This window comes from Enoplosus armatus, chromosome 11 (genome assembly GCF_043641665.1).
Source record: "Enoplosus armatus isolate fEnoArm2 chromosome 11, fEnoArm2.hap1, whole genome shotgun sequence".
Lineage (NCBI taxonomy): Eukaryota > Metazoa > Chordata > Actinopteri > Centrarchiformes > Enoplosidae > Enoplosus > Enoplosus armatus.
Genome location: NC_092190.1, coordinates 21,936,303 through 21,951,038, shown reverse-complemented (window position 1 = coordinate 21,951,038; position 14,736 = coordinate 21,936,303). Strand labels below are relative to the sequence as shown.

The 14,736-nt window shown below is 44.9% G+C and overlaps 2 protein-coding genes across 3 annotated transcripts; both read right to left on the bottom strand.

The window, feature by feature from the left end:
- Window positions 1-483: 483 nt before the first annotated feature.
- Window positions 484-1,896, bottom strand: LOC139292691 (uncharacterized). The gene is made up of 3 exons (XM_070915053.1): window positions 1,885-1,896; window positions 924-1,492; window positions 484-718 (listed from the first exon to the last, which is right to left on the bottom strand). Exons 1-3 carry the CDS (start codon window positions 1,894-1,896, stop codon window positions 679-681), a joined length of 621 nt encoding a protein of 206 aa, XP_070771154.1. The 3' UTR covers window positions 484-678.
- A 4,003-nt stretch (window positions 1,897-5,899) lies between these two features.
- Window positions 5,900-14,424, bottom strand: lss (lanosterol synthase (2,3-oxidosqualene-lanosterol cyclase)). 2 transcript variants are annotated; one of them, XM_070914779.1, is made up of 22 exons: window positions 14,411-14,424; window positions 13,700-13,868; window positions 13,405-13,543; window positions 13,083-13,191; window positions 12,681-12,802; window positions 12,450-12,546; window positions 11,748-11,883; window positions 10,927-11,035; window positions 10,454-10,572; window positions 10,221-10,318; window positions 10,027-10,054; window positions 9,686-9,742; window positions 9,315-9,386; window positions 9,067-9,117; window positions 8,825-8,974; window positions 8,278-8,374; window positions 7,655-7,760; window positions 7,372-7,437; window positions 7,207-7,287; window positions 6,927-7,097; window positions 6,644-6,722; window positions 5,900-6,480 (listed from the first exon to the last, which is right to left on the bottom strand). In XM_070914779.1, exons 1-22 carry the CDS (start codon window positions 14,422-14,424, stop codon window positions 6,343-6,345), a joined length of 2,208 nt encoding a protein of 735 aa, XP_070770880.1. In that variant the 3' UTR covers window positions 5,900-6,342. The 2 variants fall into 2 exon arrangements, with proteins under 2 accessions (XP_070770880.1, XP_070770881.1); XM_070914780.1 differs by having other exon boundaries at window positions 13,107-13,191.
- Window positions 14,425-14,736: the final 312 nt, after the last annotated feature.

Sequence of the window (14,736 nt, the reverse complement as noted above, 5' to 3'; positions counted from 1 at the left end):
GATTCATTAATCAGCTGTCAAACACAAACCTCCAGTGATTGGGGTTGGGCCAGAGCTGCAACATGTTTCGGTCCATAGAAGGCAGCCTGCCCTGTGTGGATCTGTAGTGTTTACTTGGCTCTGCCTTCCAGTTTACCTTAAAACAAAAGGGTACCAGGCTGCTCCGCCTCACTGTTATGTACTAAAAAGAGCAGCTGCTGTAATTTGTTCTAATCTCAATACACTAACCTATAGTGTGACCATATGACCTATGGTGACCAAAAATAGCATAAATGAAAGATTCACCAAATGCTTGATTATACAGGTGATTAAAACTCAAGTGAATGTACTGCGGAGCTGCCGGTTGTGTAACTATTAGTGAAAAACACTGCTGGACAAAGGTCTTAATTCAACGCTCCCTGGGTAAATAAAGATAATATAAATACACAGTGGTAGATAAGAAACTGTGAGGTCAAAAGAAAAAGAGAATACAGAGGCAAGGCATTGTAGAGAATACTTCCTTTTATGATAATCAGACACCAGTTTTATGTTGTTCATCACGAGAGAACAGTTATGATCAGTCAACAAATAACACAGACGCTTTCAAATCTAGACGTAATAAAACTGATTATTATCATATAAGGTAGCAGGATGAAGGTTTCCAGCTGCCGACTTGTTTCTATTCCCATCCAGGAGTCTTCATCTAGTCAGAGTCGCTGCTGCAGGAGCTGCTGGAGGACTACAGGAGGGACAAATGATGACGTGTCAGTCAGTTCATCAATTAAGGCAGGAATTCATAATTGAATGGCATAAACAATATCACTGTGTGTGTTTTATTTTGAATGTAATCACTGTCAGTGGACTACGGTGCAGTATTTACTTTAGTGTAATGGAGACTCCATGATTTGCACTTTACATTGATCAGTAAATCAACAGGATCTTACCCCGTGACACTTCCTTCCTTTCTTGTGGCAATGACCATGCATGTGACCATGCTTGTGCTTGTGGCCATGTCCATGTCCGTGTCCGTGTCCGTGATGCCCATGTCCGTGTCCGTGTCCGTGATGCCCACGTCCGTGTCCGTGTCCGTGTCCGTGATGCCCACGTCCGTGTCCGTGTCCGTGTCCATGATCATGACCATGTCCATGATCATGACCATGTCCATGACCATGTCCATGATCATGACCATGTCCATGACCATGTCCATGATCATGACCATGTCCATGACCATGATCATGACCATGTCCATGTCCGTGCCCAGGACCATGGCTAGGTCCATACCCAGGTCCATACCCACAACCAGGCCCTGGTCCATGACCATGGCCCCCATTCCCTCCACAGGGTGGCCCACAAGGCTGGGGAGGGCACGGTTGGGGAGGGCACGGCTGAGGAAAGCACGGCTGGGGTGGGCACGGTTGGGGAGGGCACGGCTGGGGTGGGGCAGGACCTGGTGGACATTGAGGGTATTGTCCTGGCATTGGCTGAGGACGACAGCCAGAGGGATACTGGTTTCCTAGTCAAACAAAAGGGGTGGGGTTAATCATTTTGTTTGGCACAGTTTGGCAAAAAAGACGGGGATGGGGTTTTAGTGAAAGTGAAAAAGACTGAGAACGTTCCAACAAGTGAGCTATTTACCTCTGTTATGCCCGTACATTTCAAAACGTCAGATCCAAGCCCTGAAACTGAAAGAAGCCATTGAAATGCACACACATCCCCTCTTTACACAAGAAAAGAAATGAGAGAAGAGAGCAAATGCAGTCCACTGTGGAAAAAACTGCCTGCTTTATAAAATGTTACAAAACAGGAAGTGTAGGTCAGGTCAGACGTGTCGCATCATGCAGTTTGTGATAAATAAATAAAGCCTGAAATGACTGTTAGACAAAGCTACCCATCAGCATGTCTTACAGATAAAGACATGATGACAAAACAATGCAATACAGTTAACAAAGGAAATACATGAATACAAGTTGATCAATCTGTCCATACACACACACACACACACACACACACACACACATATTTGATGGTAATTGTGCCTAGATAGCTTACTTAGTGAACTTACAGTGTGCTGGAGTGCAGATCCACAGACACAGCAGTCGGCTGCCTCTGCCTTTATATGAAGCCACACCTCAACTAGAAACAGTCCATCATCAGGGGCAGAGCCTGAACTCCTACTCCTTTTTGTGAGGTGTGTAAACATACACTTGAGATTTTAATTCATTTATTACAACCCTATTTATATGTTTTTGTCGCCACGTGGCACCAAATAAGCAACATTGGCAAAGAGTAGCGGACAAACTCGTAGCATCATGTGTTGACATTGCATAGTTATTGTTTTGTTTTGGGTTTTCTTGTCACTTCATTAGCAACATTTTTCCTGACAAACACAATCATGGATACCGTAAGCTCTAACGTACGCTTCATTTACTGCCACTATTAAAGCCACAATGCTAATGATTTGAAAATGTCTTACTTTGGCACCACCTGGTGGTCGTATCCATGTCGACACCGTGGCGGACGGCGAAGCACACCACTATCACACCCAGCCCTCACACATCCCACTGGGGTTTTTTTCTACAAACACCACACAACATGTACACATAACATGTACATGCAGTAAGAATGAACTGCTAATACATCCTATCAGTGCTTTAAGAGAAAAAGACCTGAGACGATCGAAGCTGTGTAGAGAGAATCCATCCATCTTTGTTTTCACTTTAAAATTTATTACCTTGGTACTTGATACAAGGCTGTACAAACTCAACGAGTGTTTTACATGTCTTGACAGAAGCTTGTTTACATTTGTAGGACCAAAAATATACATGCTCTGGAGTTACAAATAACATACAATAACGTGATATGTGATTCTTGTGTAAGGTATGAGGATGAAGGTCAACAGGTGGTAACTCGTGTTGTTTCTCTTCCCATGCAGGGCTCTTCATCTAGTCGGAGTCGCTGCTGCTGCTGCTGCTGCTGCATGAGCTGCTGGAGGACTGCGGCAGGGATGAGCATAAAAGAAAAACAAACAAACAAAACAACTCAGTCAGAGATGACAGATTACCATTTACTTCTTGACAAGAGAGTAAATTGTGGATCCCTCCCGGGGCAGTCAGGATCAGTCTGGGCAGGGGAGGGAAGGACAGTAAAGACACTAAACGCCCAACTGCTCCAGCGGCCAACAGATCAGACTGTGTTTGTGACATCCAGGTGTGAATGTGCATTTGTCCTCACTGTTCTAACCCTGGATAAATACCCTTTAAAAATATATATCTTTCTACAACAGAGCATTTCTGCGACCAGTTATTAGGGTGGTTTGTATCTTACCCCGTGACTGTCCTTCCCCTTCTTGTGGCACTTGCCATGCTTGTGGCCACGCTTGTGCCTGTGCCTGCGCTTGTGCCCATGTCCATGTCCATGTCCATGGCCATGGCAACCACCGTGTCCACAGCCACCACCGTGTCCACAGCCACCACCCTGTCCGCGTTCATGACAACCCCCGTGTTCATGACAACCACCGTGTCCATGTCCATGTCCATGTCCATGTCCATGTCCACGGCCACGGCCACGGCCACGGCCTCCTTGAGGACAGTGTCCTCCTGTAATTAGTCACAAAAAATATTTAGTAAATATAAATGTCAACACATTCATTACATTTGGATAAAGAGGTGACGATGAACCAAGAGCAACTGTGTTATGTACCTCGGTTGTGTCTATGCATTTCAAAACTTCAAATCCTGAAAATCAAGAAAATAAAATGTGTGAATGACATCATATCAAATCCACACAGGTCCCCAGTGAGCAAATAAAAGTCACAAGAAATAACAAAACACCCGAGATGCCGATGAGCTCCATAAAACATTCAAAAAGAGGCAAATGCAGCTATAAGGCGTATTAAGGTGCTACGTACAACAACTCAAAGTTAGACCAAAAACGACCAGCACATATATGCTCATTCCATATTTGAAGTTTTAAGTTAGAGAGCTAGAGGTGAACTTACTCTGGGCTGGATGGCAGATCCATGGACGCAGCTGTCACCTGCTGCTGCTTTTATGTGAAGCCACACCTCAACCGGAATCAGTTCATCAGGGGCAGTGCCCCTAACCCTAACCCACTGTCACTAGAAAGTACTTGTTTTGTGAGGATAAAGTGTGTGAGAGTGTATATGTTGCTATGCACACAGTAAGAATATTGTAAACTTGTTAAAACAGCATGCACATGTTATTTGTACCACTCATACTGGTGTTGTGAACATTGCAAGACTGCTGCACATCATGTCACCCGATGTGTCCTGTTTGAGTTCTTTAGTCCTCTCAGCGTGTTTGACAGACGTGTTTGTTTGAAACATTTTCCTCATAGCCAGCCAGTGTGATGTTATCAGGAGACAAAACCCGTCTTTTCTCCTCTGAAGCGTGAAGAAAGCTGTTTTCTTTGCAAGCCTACGCGCACACAAGTCGGCTAATTCACTCATTTTCTAAGGTGTATCTAATAATGGTCTTTGTGATGCTCACCTGTGTTTCACAAATCAAGAAAACATTTAGACACACACACACACACACACACACACACACACACACACACACACACACACACACACTGGACAACACAGTAACAGGCAATGAGGCTGTCTGGGGGTAAGGAAAACAAAATGAGCAATAATTACTATTAATATTAATAAGTATGTTTGTATGTTAGCTTTATGTACGATCGCATATAAAATGGTTTGTGGTCAAATTTGACTTTAACAAAACTTCCTTTCTGTTCAGTTTCAAGTCCTCAAGGACAAGTCACATGTCTTCATGAGCAAATTGCAAGTCAGTTGCAAGTCTTTCAGGTCTCTGAAGGTTGACCATTAAAAATACATCGAATTATAACATTTTCCATTTGAATGTGTTATTCAAGGGCTAATAAGTGCATATTCAAGCCATGTGGATTTACAAGGCCCACTTGTCACTCGAGACTTGAATATTTCTGTTTTTGAGTGTCAAGTTGAGTACTTCTTTAGAGAGTCGAGTCTTTTGGGAGTCAAGTCAGGTCTTTAAGACGTCAGGTCTCAAGTCAAGTCTTTTCATCTCACATCTCGAATCTCAGGATTTGAGGGAGTCAAGTCTCAAATCTAGTCAATTCTTCTCCAAGTTGAGTCTCAAATGAAGTGAAGTCTTTGGGGAGTCAAGTTTCAAGTGAGTCTCGAGTCCTCATTTTTTAGTTGAGTACAACTGTTGTTTTTGAATATATGCATACATTTTCACCTTGAATTCTAATTCTTGTTGTGGGGAGGATTCCCCGTTCAGCCGCCGTCCTCCTCCAGTGGAAAAGGTTGGGGAGGTGAACTAAAAACCAGCTTTCTTATCAGCATCAGGTCATGCTTAAGATTCCGCACAAACACTAGAAAATAGAAAACACTGGCTTAACCAGTTACATAGTCTTGTCTTGTGTGCCTGTTTTCGAACACAGGATCTAATCTCTGCAGAAGACCCACAGTGTGCTTTGGCAGTCACCTGTCCCGGCACCTCAGCTACACAAATAAACACGCTACAAGAATGAATGCACATTATACATTGAGGACAAAGTGAACACATTCTGCCCCTGAAGCTTATAGAAGCAGACTGAGAGGTTGCAGGCTTGAATCCTCTCTGCTTCTTTCCCTCTGGCAACAGCTGGACTCAAGCACACTCAAACTAACAGCAAAACTAATGCCAATACGTGCTGCTACGTGCAGGGCGTTGCTGAAAGAATGTGTCTGCTTTGCCAACTTTCTCCCTCTGATAAAGGTTAGAACATCGCGGGACATCACTGTCCACATACTGGCTGTTTCAAAGACAGTGAACTGAAAATTTGCTTTAATTTCCATATGTGTGTTTGATACGAGCAAAAACTAATGTAAAGTACATTCATTGAAGACAATAATACCATAGAGAAATGATTTATTCTAAATGCAAATGGTACGGAGGGGGCAGGGACATAAGGCAACATGGACATACATTTTTTTATACACATTAACTGGGCGCCTTGGACAGCAGCAGATTATCACAACAGGTTTGTACGGAGCAGCTCTGCTGGATGAGCCATCCTGGAACGTCAACATAGAAAGTAATTCAAAGACTGAAATGTGATACTTTATCTGATGGACTCAACTCTGAAAACACAGCTGATGTGCCAGCGTGTCCACGGTGCACATTCAGGCCTACACATAGAAATGATGCATAACGTGAAGGCTGAATGCAATTCATTCATATTTGTTACTCCATCAGCTTTCCATTGATTGTCTGAACGTTGTGGCTGGTGTTGTATTTTGCTTCAGTTGAAGACATTATGTTTCTTCATCCTGGCAGACAGTCCATGACCATGACCTTTTTAAAAAGGTCTTCACAGCTTGACCTTCCCAGCCAATGGACTGCCGGGGTAAAGTGTTGAGAAGCGGCCGAGGGTCCAGACCGTGAAGACGTTCCTGTAGGAGGTGTAGCTGATGGCGCAGCTCTTGTTGAACACGCCTGCAATATTCTCCTGAGGAGGGGGAGCGCAGAACACCACACTTTAAAGCTCACATTATATCTTATACCGTCATTGCATGAACTTGTTATTAGTTGTAATATTGGCGGCGTAAGATCAGCATAATTAGAGTATATGACGTGTAATTAATATAATATGTGGGACTCAGAGACTCCACCTGTGGCCAGTCTCCGTTGGGCAGCTGCTTGTCAACCAGCAGCTGCACTCCTCTCTCAATGGCCCGCCTGTCAGGATGCCTGGTTATGCGCACAAGAGGTTTGATTGAACATGTTAACAAATGGGAGTTCCTTTTGTAGTCAGGTGAATAAACTGTACAGACACATTCAACAGCACAGCATGCCTGCAGCTGAAATCCACAGGAGAGCTTCACTGTGACCTCGACCACCTACGCAAATTTCCTCAGGTCCCACCGTGACCCAACACACACACCAAGCCTTTACCTGACAGCCATGAGGCCTAACAAGGCCCAGCAGGTGTTGTGGATCTGAGCGGTGCTGCTCTGGACGTAGCGCCGCTGCTCGCACGACTCAAAGTCCTCCCCCCAGCCTCCGTCTGACATCTGCAGGTCCAACAGGAACTGACAAGCTTTCCGCACCTCCACACACACAGCCCTGGAAACAGAGGCAGTGGGATTAAGAGTGAAGGCTAGGAGTTGACGGATGTCCTGTGTGGCGTGTTGAGAAGCACACGGTGGAATTGATCCGTGTTTGGAAGCCTTACCCATCCTGGTAGATGTGACCCATACAAGCAAAGGCTTCAAGGCCAAACCATATTCCGTATGTGAAGCACACTCCCCAGGACCTGAGCACAGAAGGAGCACTGTTTATTAAACATGACCTGTCCATTAGATATCAGGTAGTAAAAAAGGCAAGCGTTAAGTCTCACCCCTCCCAGGATCCGTCAGGCCTCTGCACCTTCCTGCAGTACTCCAGTCCGTCTCTTAGAGTGGAGCTGAAAAAGACACCAACACACACATGAACAGAAAACCTTCACCTCCTCCCTAAAGATTCCTCCCGAACTTCGACAAAAACTGAGAAATGATTCAGGTAAGAATGTCTTTGTGTGTCAGCGTGCCTTCATGTCTGATTGGTCAGGCGTTTCTGTGTCTTTCAGTGATTAAAACCAATATCTGTATGCAGAAATGTGTGTGTGTGTGTGTGTAGTTTACCTTATCTCCTCAGCACGGTGTTCAGGGTAGGCCTTCTGGAAGTGCCTCAGAGCCTGCATTACTGCTGAGGTACACTCCACATAGGTATAATCTATCATGATGTCACCTGGTTGTGTGTGGGAGAGAGAGAGAACACAGTGTTTCTTACGCACATCACATTTCACAACACATACTGCATCCTCTTTTTAACAGGGAAACATGACATTATTGGGCTCTTGGCCCTGTGATATTGAAAAGGACGTAACATTGCAACACATCCAGAGGGCAGTGGAAAGAAAAGGTTTTCCAGCTTTTGAATGTTGAAAGGGGACAGAAATGTCATGTTTATATTTGGCTCCTTGTTTCCCTTTTTCACATCTGCATATTTGCAGGTTGAGTAACACTCTGGCCGCCCTGGCAGTGAACTGAGCTCCTCTACAAGGACTGCAAGTTCAATCAGGCGCCAGTTTGCATGAGTATGAAGTGAACATTTCTGTGATACCAAGAAATCTATTCAATGTCCATCTCCACTATTTTGCGTAACGACATACAATAGATTGAAAGTTGTGTTTTGAGACTGAACATATCTGGCAGTTAAGTGTGTTAAATAGGTGTTGACAGCATGGTGTTGGCAACAGACCTACCAAACACCTCGGAGGGGTTGAGCAGCTCCAGGAGCTTCCCTCCTCTCTTAGTTTCATATGTGGCAAATCCACCGTCAGAGTTTTTCATGCTCAGGAGCTACAAGGAGGAGACGGAGACATGGTGAAAGAGCTGTGATGCTGAAAGTAGTAATTTGTCTGTTAAGTAGCACAAGAGTCTTATTTCAGTTTGTGTACGAATTAAACAAACGGGTTATAACGTATTCATTAATGAGCTTTAGAGGTGCTGGTGTGCGGATCTTGTTACCAGGCTAACGGTTTCCCCCTGTTTCCATTCTTTGTGCTAAGCTAAGCTAATTTACTGCTGTAGCTTCATATTTTTGGGCAGATATAAGAGTAGCCTAACTCTCCGTCGAACTAGTCGAATATAACTTCTGGAGCTTTTCATAAAAGATGAATCGGGTAAAGATGATAACGGTGGTGTATTTCTGTGCTTACACTACCAAAATAAAAAACGTGACGTCATAAGAGTATGAAACGCCAAAAAATGTAAATTTGTCTCCCATTCATTTATTCACTGCGGACTCACCACATTGACAGCATCATATAGGCGCTCTGAGGCGACATGCTGGCCAACGGAGGGACAGAGCTCCTGCAGCAGCATCACTGACTTCAGGCCCTCCGCCGTGCAGTCAGCCACGATCCAACCACAGTCGCGGGTGCTGAAGGGGAAGCCTCCCTGCCAACAAAGAATGCAGGGATTAAACGTGCATGCACATACACATGCATGCCAACATTCACAAAGTGGCTCTTGAGTGATATCAGCTTTACCTTGTTCATCTGCCTGTAGTACTTCTGGTACTCGGGAGGATTCTCAGGTATCTGTGTGAGTGGAAAAACTAGTCAGGCATAAGAAGTCCCTTTTATGAAAGCAGTTCATATTACACTGTTTTGACCTGTGGCACACCTGAATGTCTCTGGTAGTGAACAAACAAACACTTCATACCAGCAGAATATTATGGTATGTGTTTTAGTCCTGCAAGATAATGAAAACCGTCTAACTGACATGTTGGGGGTACCTGTGTGATGTTGAGAAACTGATGGGCATCTTGGAGGCACTCGGTTAGTCTGGGGTTATCCTGGGCTCCCGCCTGAAAGACCCCAACAAACATCTTAATGAGCTACATGATACAAAGGCTAAAAGAAGTGGGAAGTAGGAGTTTTACATCGAGGAAAGTTGACATCATATGTGGAGTCCCTCAGGGCTCAATATTGGATTCAGTGTGTACATGTTGCCTTCAGGCCAGATAATCTGGAAACACAATTTATGTTATCATCTTTATCGCTGATGACACACAGTTATACCTAACCTGGACCCAACAACCTCTTCTAGCTCAACAAAGACGAAACTGAATCTGCAGAGCATCAATTACAGATGTTGTAACGTTACCTCAAGGAAAGCCTGTACAGCAAAGCAAGTATCCCAGAGTTGAGATCCATTTGTCCCCTGTGCACAATGAAAACGACAAAGGGGTCAAATACTCAGATTAAGTTCAATTTGAGCTCTTCTTGCAGGACAAAATACAAAGTATGAAACCAGCAAGAAGGCTAGAAGAATGACGGTGAAAAGTTAATTTATTTTTAAGGTACTACTTTGAGCTCTTCAACCATTCCTGAACCTGAGCCTTCAGGGTGAGACACCCTTATGATTTAACTTTGTACAGCTTCAATACTAGTACTACATGTGCACTGTCGCTCACCATATAAAAGGAGCAGTGAACCAATTCTCACCTGCATTTTCATGCCATCTAATCCCAACCTGGAACACAGAGATCTTACTGTTAGTTCATCAGTTGTACATTTTCTTGGGATTTATTACTACTGAATGAACAGTTTTCAACATTACACAATATAAGTCAGAGTATGCTGCAAAATTACTTGACACAAATTTTTCTTTGTTGATAAATTTAGTTCGGCTGACTGACCAGAGGTAGTCTGGGATCCTGGACACATGCTCCTGAAAAACCGGGGAGGAGGGACCATCCACATACCAGCGAACCAGCATGTTGATAGTCTTGGAGATCTGAGGAGAAAGGCCAATATTTCATGTTCATACCCTCCATTTCTTCTACAGTGTCAGTTTAAATCGGATGATTTGAAAAGTCCCATACTCTATTCAGTCTGTGTTCTGTGTTACTGATATCTGTGTATACACTACCGGTCCAATGCTGATACACTTAGTGAAGCGGTCGTCAGCCTGGATGTGCTCATACAGTTCTTTGACAGCCCTCCCTCTCAGCGTGGTGCTGTGGTGGGCTTCGTACACGTTCAGCACCACTGCAGGGCAACAGGAACAGAGTCACAGGGTTAGTGCAGTGATTCACACAGCAACCTTTTGGGGAATTCAATATTTTTATCATTGCATGAAAACATCCTGTAGCCATGGATACGTTTTTTATTTTATTTACTATGCCTCACTTGAGTGCCTGTTGCTGAGTGCATTGCTAACCTGAAATGTGCCAAACATTTATTTATTTTCACCTTTATGGTCAAAAGAGTTGAATTTACAAATTTACACATTTACAAAAACAAAATGTAATTAGATAAAACGTTTGTTGCTGACGGTCAGTACGTGCTGACAAGCTTCTGTAGGTGGGGGTTTATCGTCATGGGGCTCAGTGTGATACTTACTGTAGGCCATAGTGAGCAGCGTGCTGTGAGGTGTGTACATGTCACATGCTGCCACATTGTTCCTCTGAGCAGGCCAGTTAATGGTGGCATAGTCCTGGACATAAAGTTCCTAAAAAACAAAGAGGCATATCTCATTTCAGTCCAAGACTGCAGAAATAAAAGAAAAAATGCGTTGGGCTGCTCCCTCTGCATAGTTTAACAGTGGATCACAGAAAAGGTTCCACCCCTGTATGAACTCCCACACTGATAAACAGACGGAGGGGAATTAAAAGAAAAACCTGAGTAAATGAGTGGAGAAATATAATGAACGCAGACGCTTCCATACAGGGAACCAGGGATCACTGAAGCGTTTGAGAAAAAGAACTGTCATTTTTAATTCAATTTCAGTTTAATAATGCCTTTTCAAAACGGCCCAAACGTAGCTGCGTTAACACATAAAGGCAGCAGGAGAAGAAACTTTAGAGGTGAAAAAAGAAGTTGGAGAAAGATGATCTTGCACTTCAATAGATTATTTAAAAAAATAATCGATTAAACATTTAAGCAAATATACCAAACATAAGCTGGTTTTAGCTTCTCAAGAATGACAGTTTGCTGCTTTTCTCTGTTTTTATAATGGTCAAAGGAACATCTTTGAGTATTGGGCTACTTGTTGGACATCTACAGACGTCACCTTGGACTCTATAAACTTGTGATGGGCATTTTTCATAGCCTCAACAGCTAATACATACATTACATACACTACCAAAGTGTCTCCACTGGCTGTGCTAAAATTCAGTTCAGAGTTTATCACGCCCCCTAGTGGTGTGAGGTAGTTTCAGCACCTGTCTGAGGCTGAGGACCAGGGAGTCTTCCTCCGCAGCCAGTCTGACAGCGTAACAGTAGCTCATGGGGAGGTAGACCTGGCGACAGTGACACCACAGGGTAGAGGGGTGGGCTGGCATCCAAGTGGGGAACAGCCTGGAAGAGACAAAAACACATCCATCATCCCTCAGATTGATACAGAGGAAAAATGTTCGCATAGCCAAAAATATGTCCCTTCTGTGTGGCAGAGACAGACATTGTGCTTCGCTGCACTGTGTCACCAATTGACATGACATAAACAACAGGGATTCAGTCTGTTCTCACTTCATGAAAGATGATGGGAGTTATATGATCTCCTCACGTGTTGTCTGTTTACAGTATACATTCTGCTTTTTGTACACATGGCTGTTTGTCTGACGAAGACATTGCAGGCCGTCACGTGCCATCAATAAACTTCCGGGAGCCTGCAGATTGCAGCGCGCGGACTCACGGGACCGGCATTAGCCACCATGGCTGAACAAACAAAGAATAGAGCGCCACCTACAGACATTTTATCGACATAAAATGAAAGAGGAAAGATTCCACAGGATCATTTTAATGTCACAATGACATAAGAGTTAAAAAGCAGTTTTGTACTGGGCTAACCTCGGCTGAGATCCTGAAGCTGAGCGTGACTGACGGGTAGAAGAGGACATAATGGGATGTTAGAACATCCGACTCACCACATCTCTGGTAGCAGTGTGTTCATTCCCTCCCAACTGTAGACATTTAAGATGGCCAACCAGAATTTACCCCATGAGGGGATCCCCACCGCGCCACCTGTTCAAAAATAAAAAAAACGCATCCAGCCTTGGTTTAAAGATACTACCATAAATAATGGACATGGCCATTACTGATCAGTAATTTCATTTTAACTGACACAGCATGTTTAGGGACCACTTATTCCCTCCCACCTTTGCTGTGCAGGTTGTCTCTGGCTCGAACCATATCCGGATCATCAGGATCTACGCCCAGGATCCTCAACGAGATGTAGCTCAGAGCTGTGCCAAAGACGGTGGACTTGTCTTCAATATGTCTGAAGAAGAACAAAACACATCCGCGACGCTGCCATGACCAACATCCCAGACAGTGTCACCCTGCATGTTTTAGACGCTTCTCCTGCGATTATCATTTTGTTACGAACCCTATCATTTCTGTCAGATGTATGGACATTTGGAGGTCACCTTTGACCTTTGCCGTCTGCTACCTTTGCCTGTTACAGTGACCTTACCAGATCACCTTCCAGTAGAGGCACATTAGTGATATGGCACGCATAGATATCAAAAGACAAAAAAAAAAGTGCACTGTTGACTTACAGACCCCAGCCTCCATCAGGCAGCTGAACGGAGCGCAGGTACCTCACCATCTCTTTCTTCCAGGCCTCGGCGAGAGGGATCTTAGCCACGTGGCACGTGATCAGGAGACCTGAGGCACAGACAGGCAGACTCAGCACTAAGCACACTGATCTGTCACCCGATGAAACTGAAGCAGTGTGCGTCTGTCTGCCACGGTGTCTTTAAAAATATCGCCAGACCAAATTCATATCGTGGCTCTGAATTAAACTCATCTCTTCCATGGTGCTGCTGCAGATTACAGGTGTCAAATACAAGGACACGGAGGAGGAGGATTTGGCTTCACCTGGGAGCAGGAAGAGAGGTCCGCCGTAGTCCCCAGCCCAGTGACCGTCCTCGGCCTGGAGCTGGCTGTAGAAGTGCATTCCTTTCAGAGCCGCGTCCACAGCCGTGTGGGCAGCCGGGGAGCCAGACACAAACTTACTCTGCGGAGAGAATTGGTGGTCGGTGTGTGTGTGGTTTATGTTAAACTTTACACAGTCCCCCTCAAATGAACCCAGAGTGCAACGTAAAAAGTAGTGAATGAGCGACAATCACAAGCCAGGTGATTCTGTTATGAAAAACAGAGCTTCAAAGCCTACCGTGTCCAAGCCGAGAGAATGAGCTTCCAGCATTGTCTGCTCTCTGTCTGGGGTGTCCTGGTCGTCCACGTAGCGCCAGGTCTGCCTGCCCTCGACATTAGTCAGCCTCCAGCGGCCCATGTCCGTGGCCGGCTCTGTCCTGTACGGCCCCCCCCGCCTCCGCAGGTGCCTAGCAGATACAGCAAGCATTTCACTGTTAGATCATCTGATTATTCAGCGTACTACTGGATTCTTGAACTTCTCATGTATTATAAAGTAAAGGCAACATCACTGCACACCCATCACACCCTGGACACAACCTGTTCCAACCCCCCCCCCCCTGGTAGGTGCTGTGCACCAAAACAACCAGATACAAGAAGAGTCCCTACCCACAAGCCATCACTCTGATGAAGAGTCAGCACCAGTCACACAGTGTCAGTCAGTAACTCTGTAACACTGAAACATCCACTGACTTCTTTTACTTGTAGATTATATTCTTACAGTTTAATATCACCCTGCAGGCCGTATATAGACTTCTATACATGCATATAATGTACATAACCCCCCCGCCCCCATGTATATCCTGTCAATATTTCTTTCTTTCCACTATTTGTACTGTTTACAATTTACAAACACACTCAGATACCTCATTACCTCCCTCTGCTTTAACATCATTATTATTCATCATTCACCAAAACAAGTACTTTTGGAGACATAAGACAAAACACTCACGTCCCCTCGGTCATCTCAGTGGCTGTCAGACACAGACTCAAACCCTCCGCTGAACCACAGGAATGAATTTCTTCTCAGGTGCTCTGAAGGCTCTGCCCCCCCCCCCCCCTCCTCTATTCACGGGAACTGTAGTGTTTTGAGGGGACGTGTAGCTCGTTTCTCGGCGCACTTCGCACTTCATTTCCCAGCGGGCCTCGCTGTGCCGTCCGAGGACTTCTCCTCATGGAGAGACATGAGCAGAGACTCGGCTGTCCAATCACCAGCCGGCTGGGCGGAGAAATGGGCGGGTCTGCAGCGAGGCCCTCCAATCAGATCTCCACTACGAC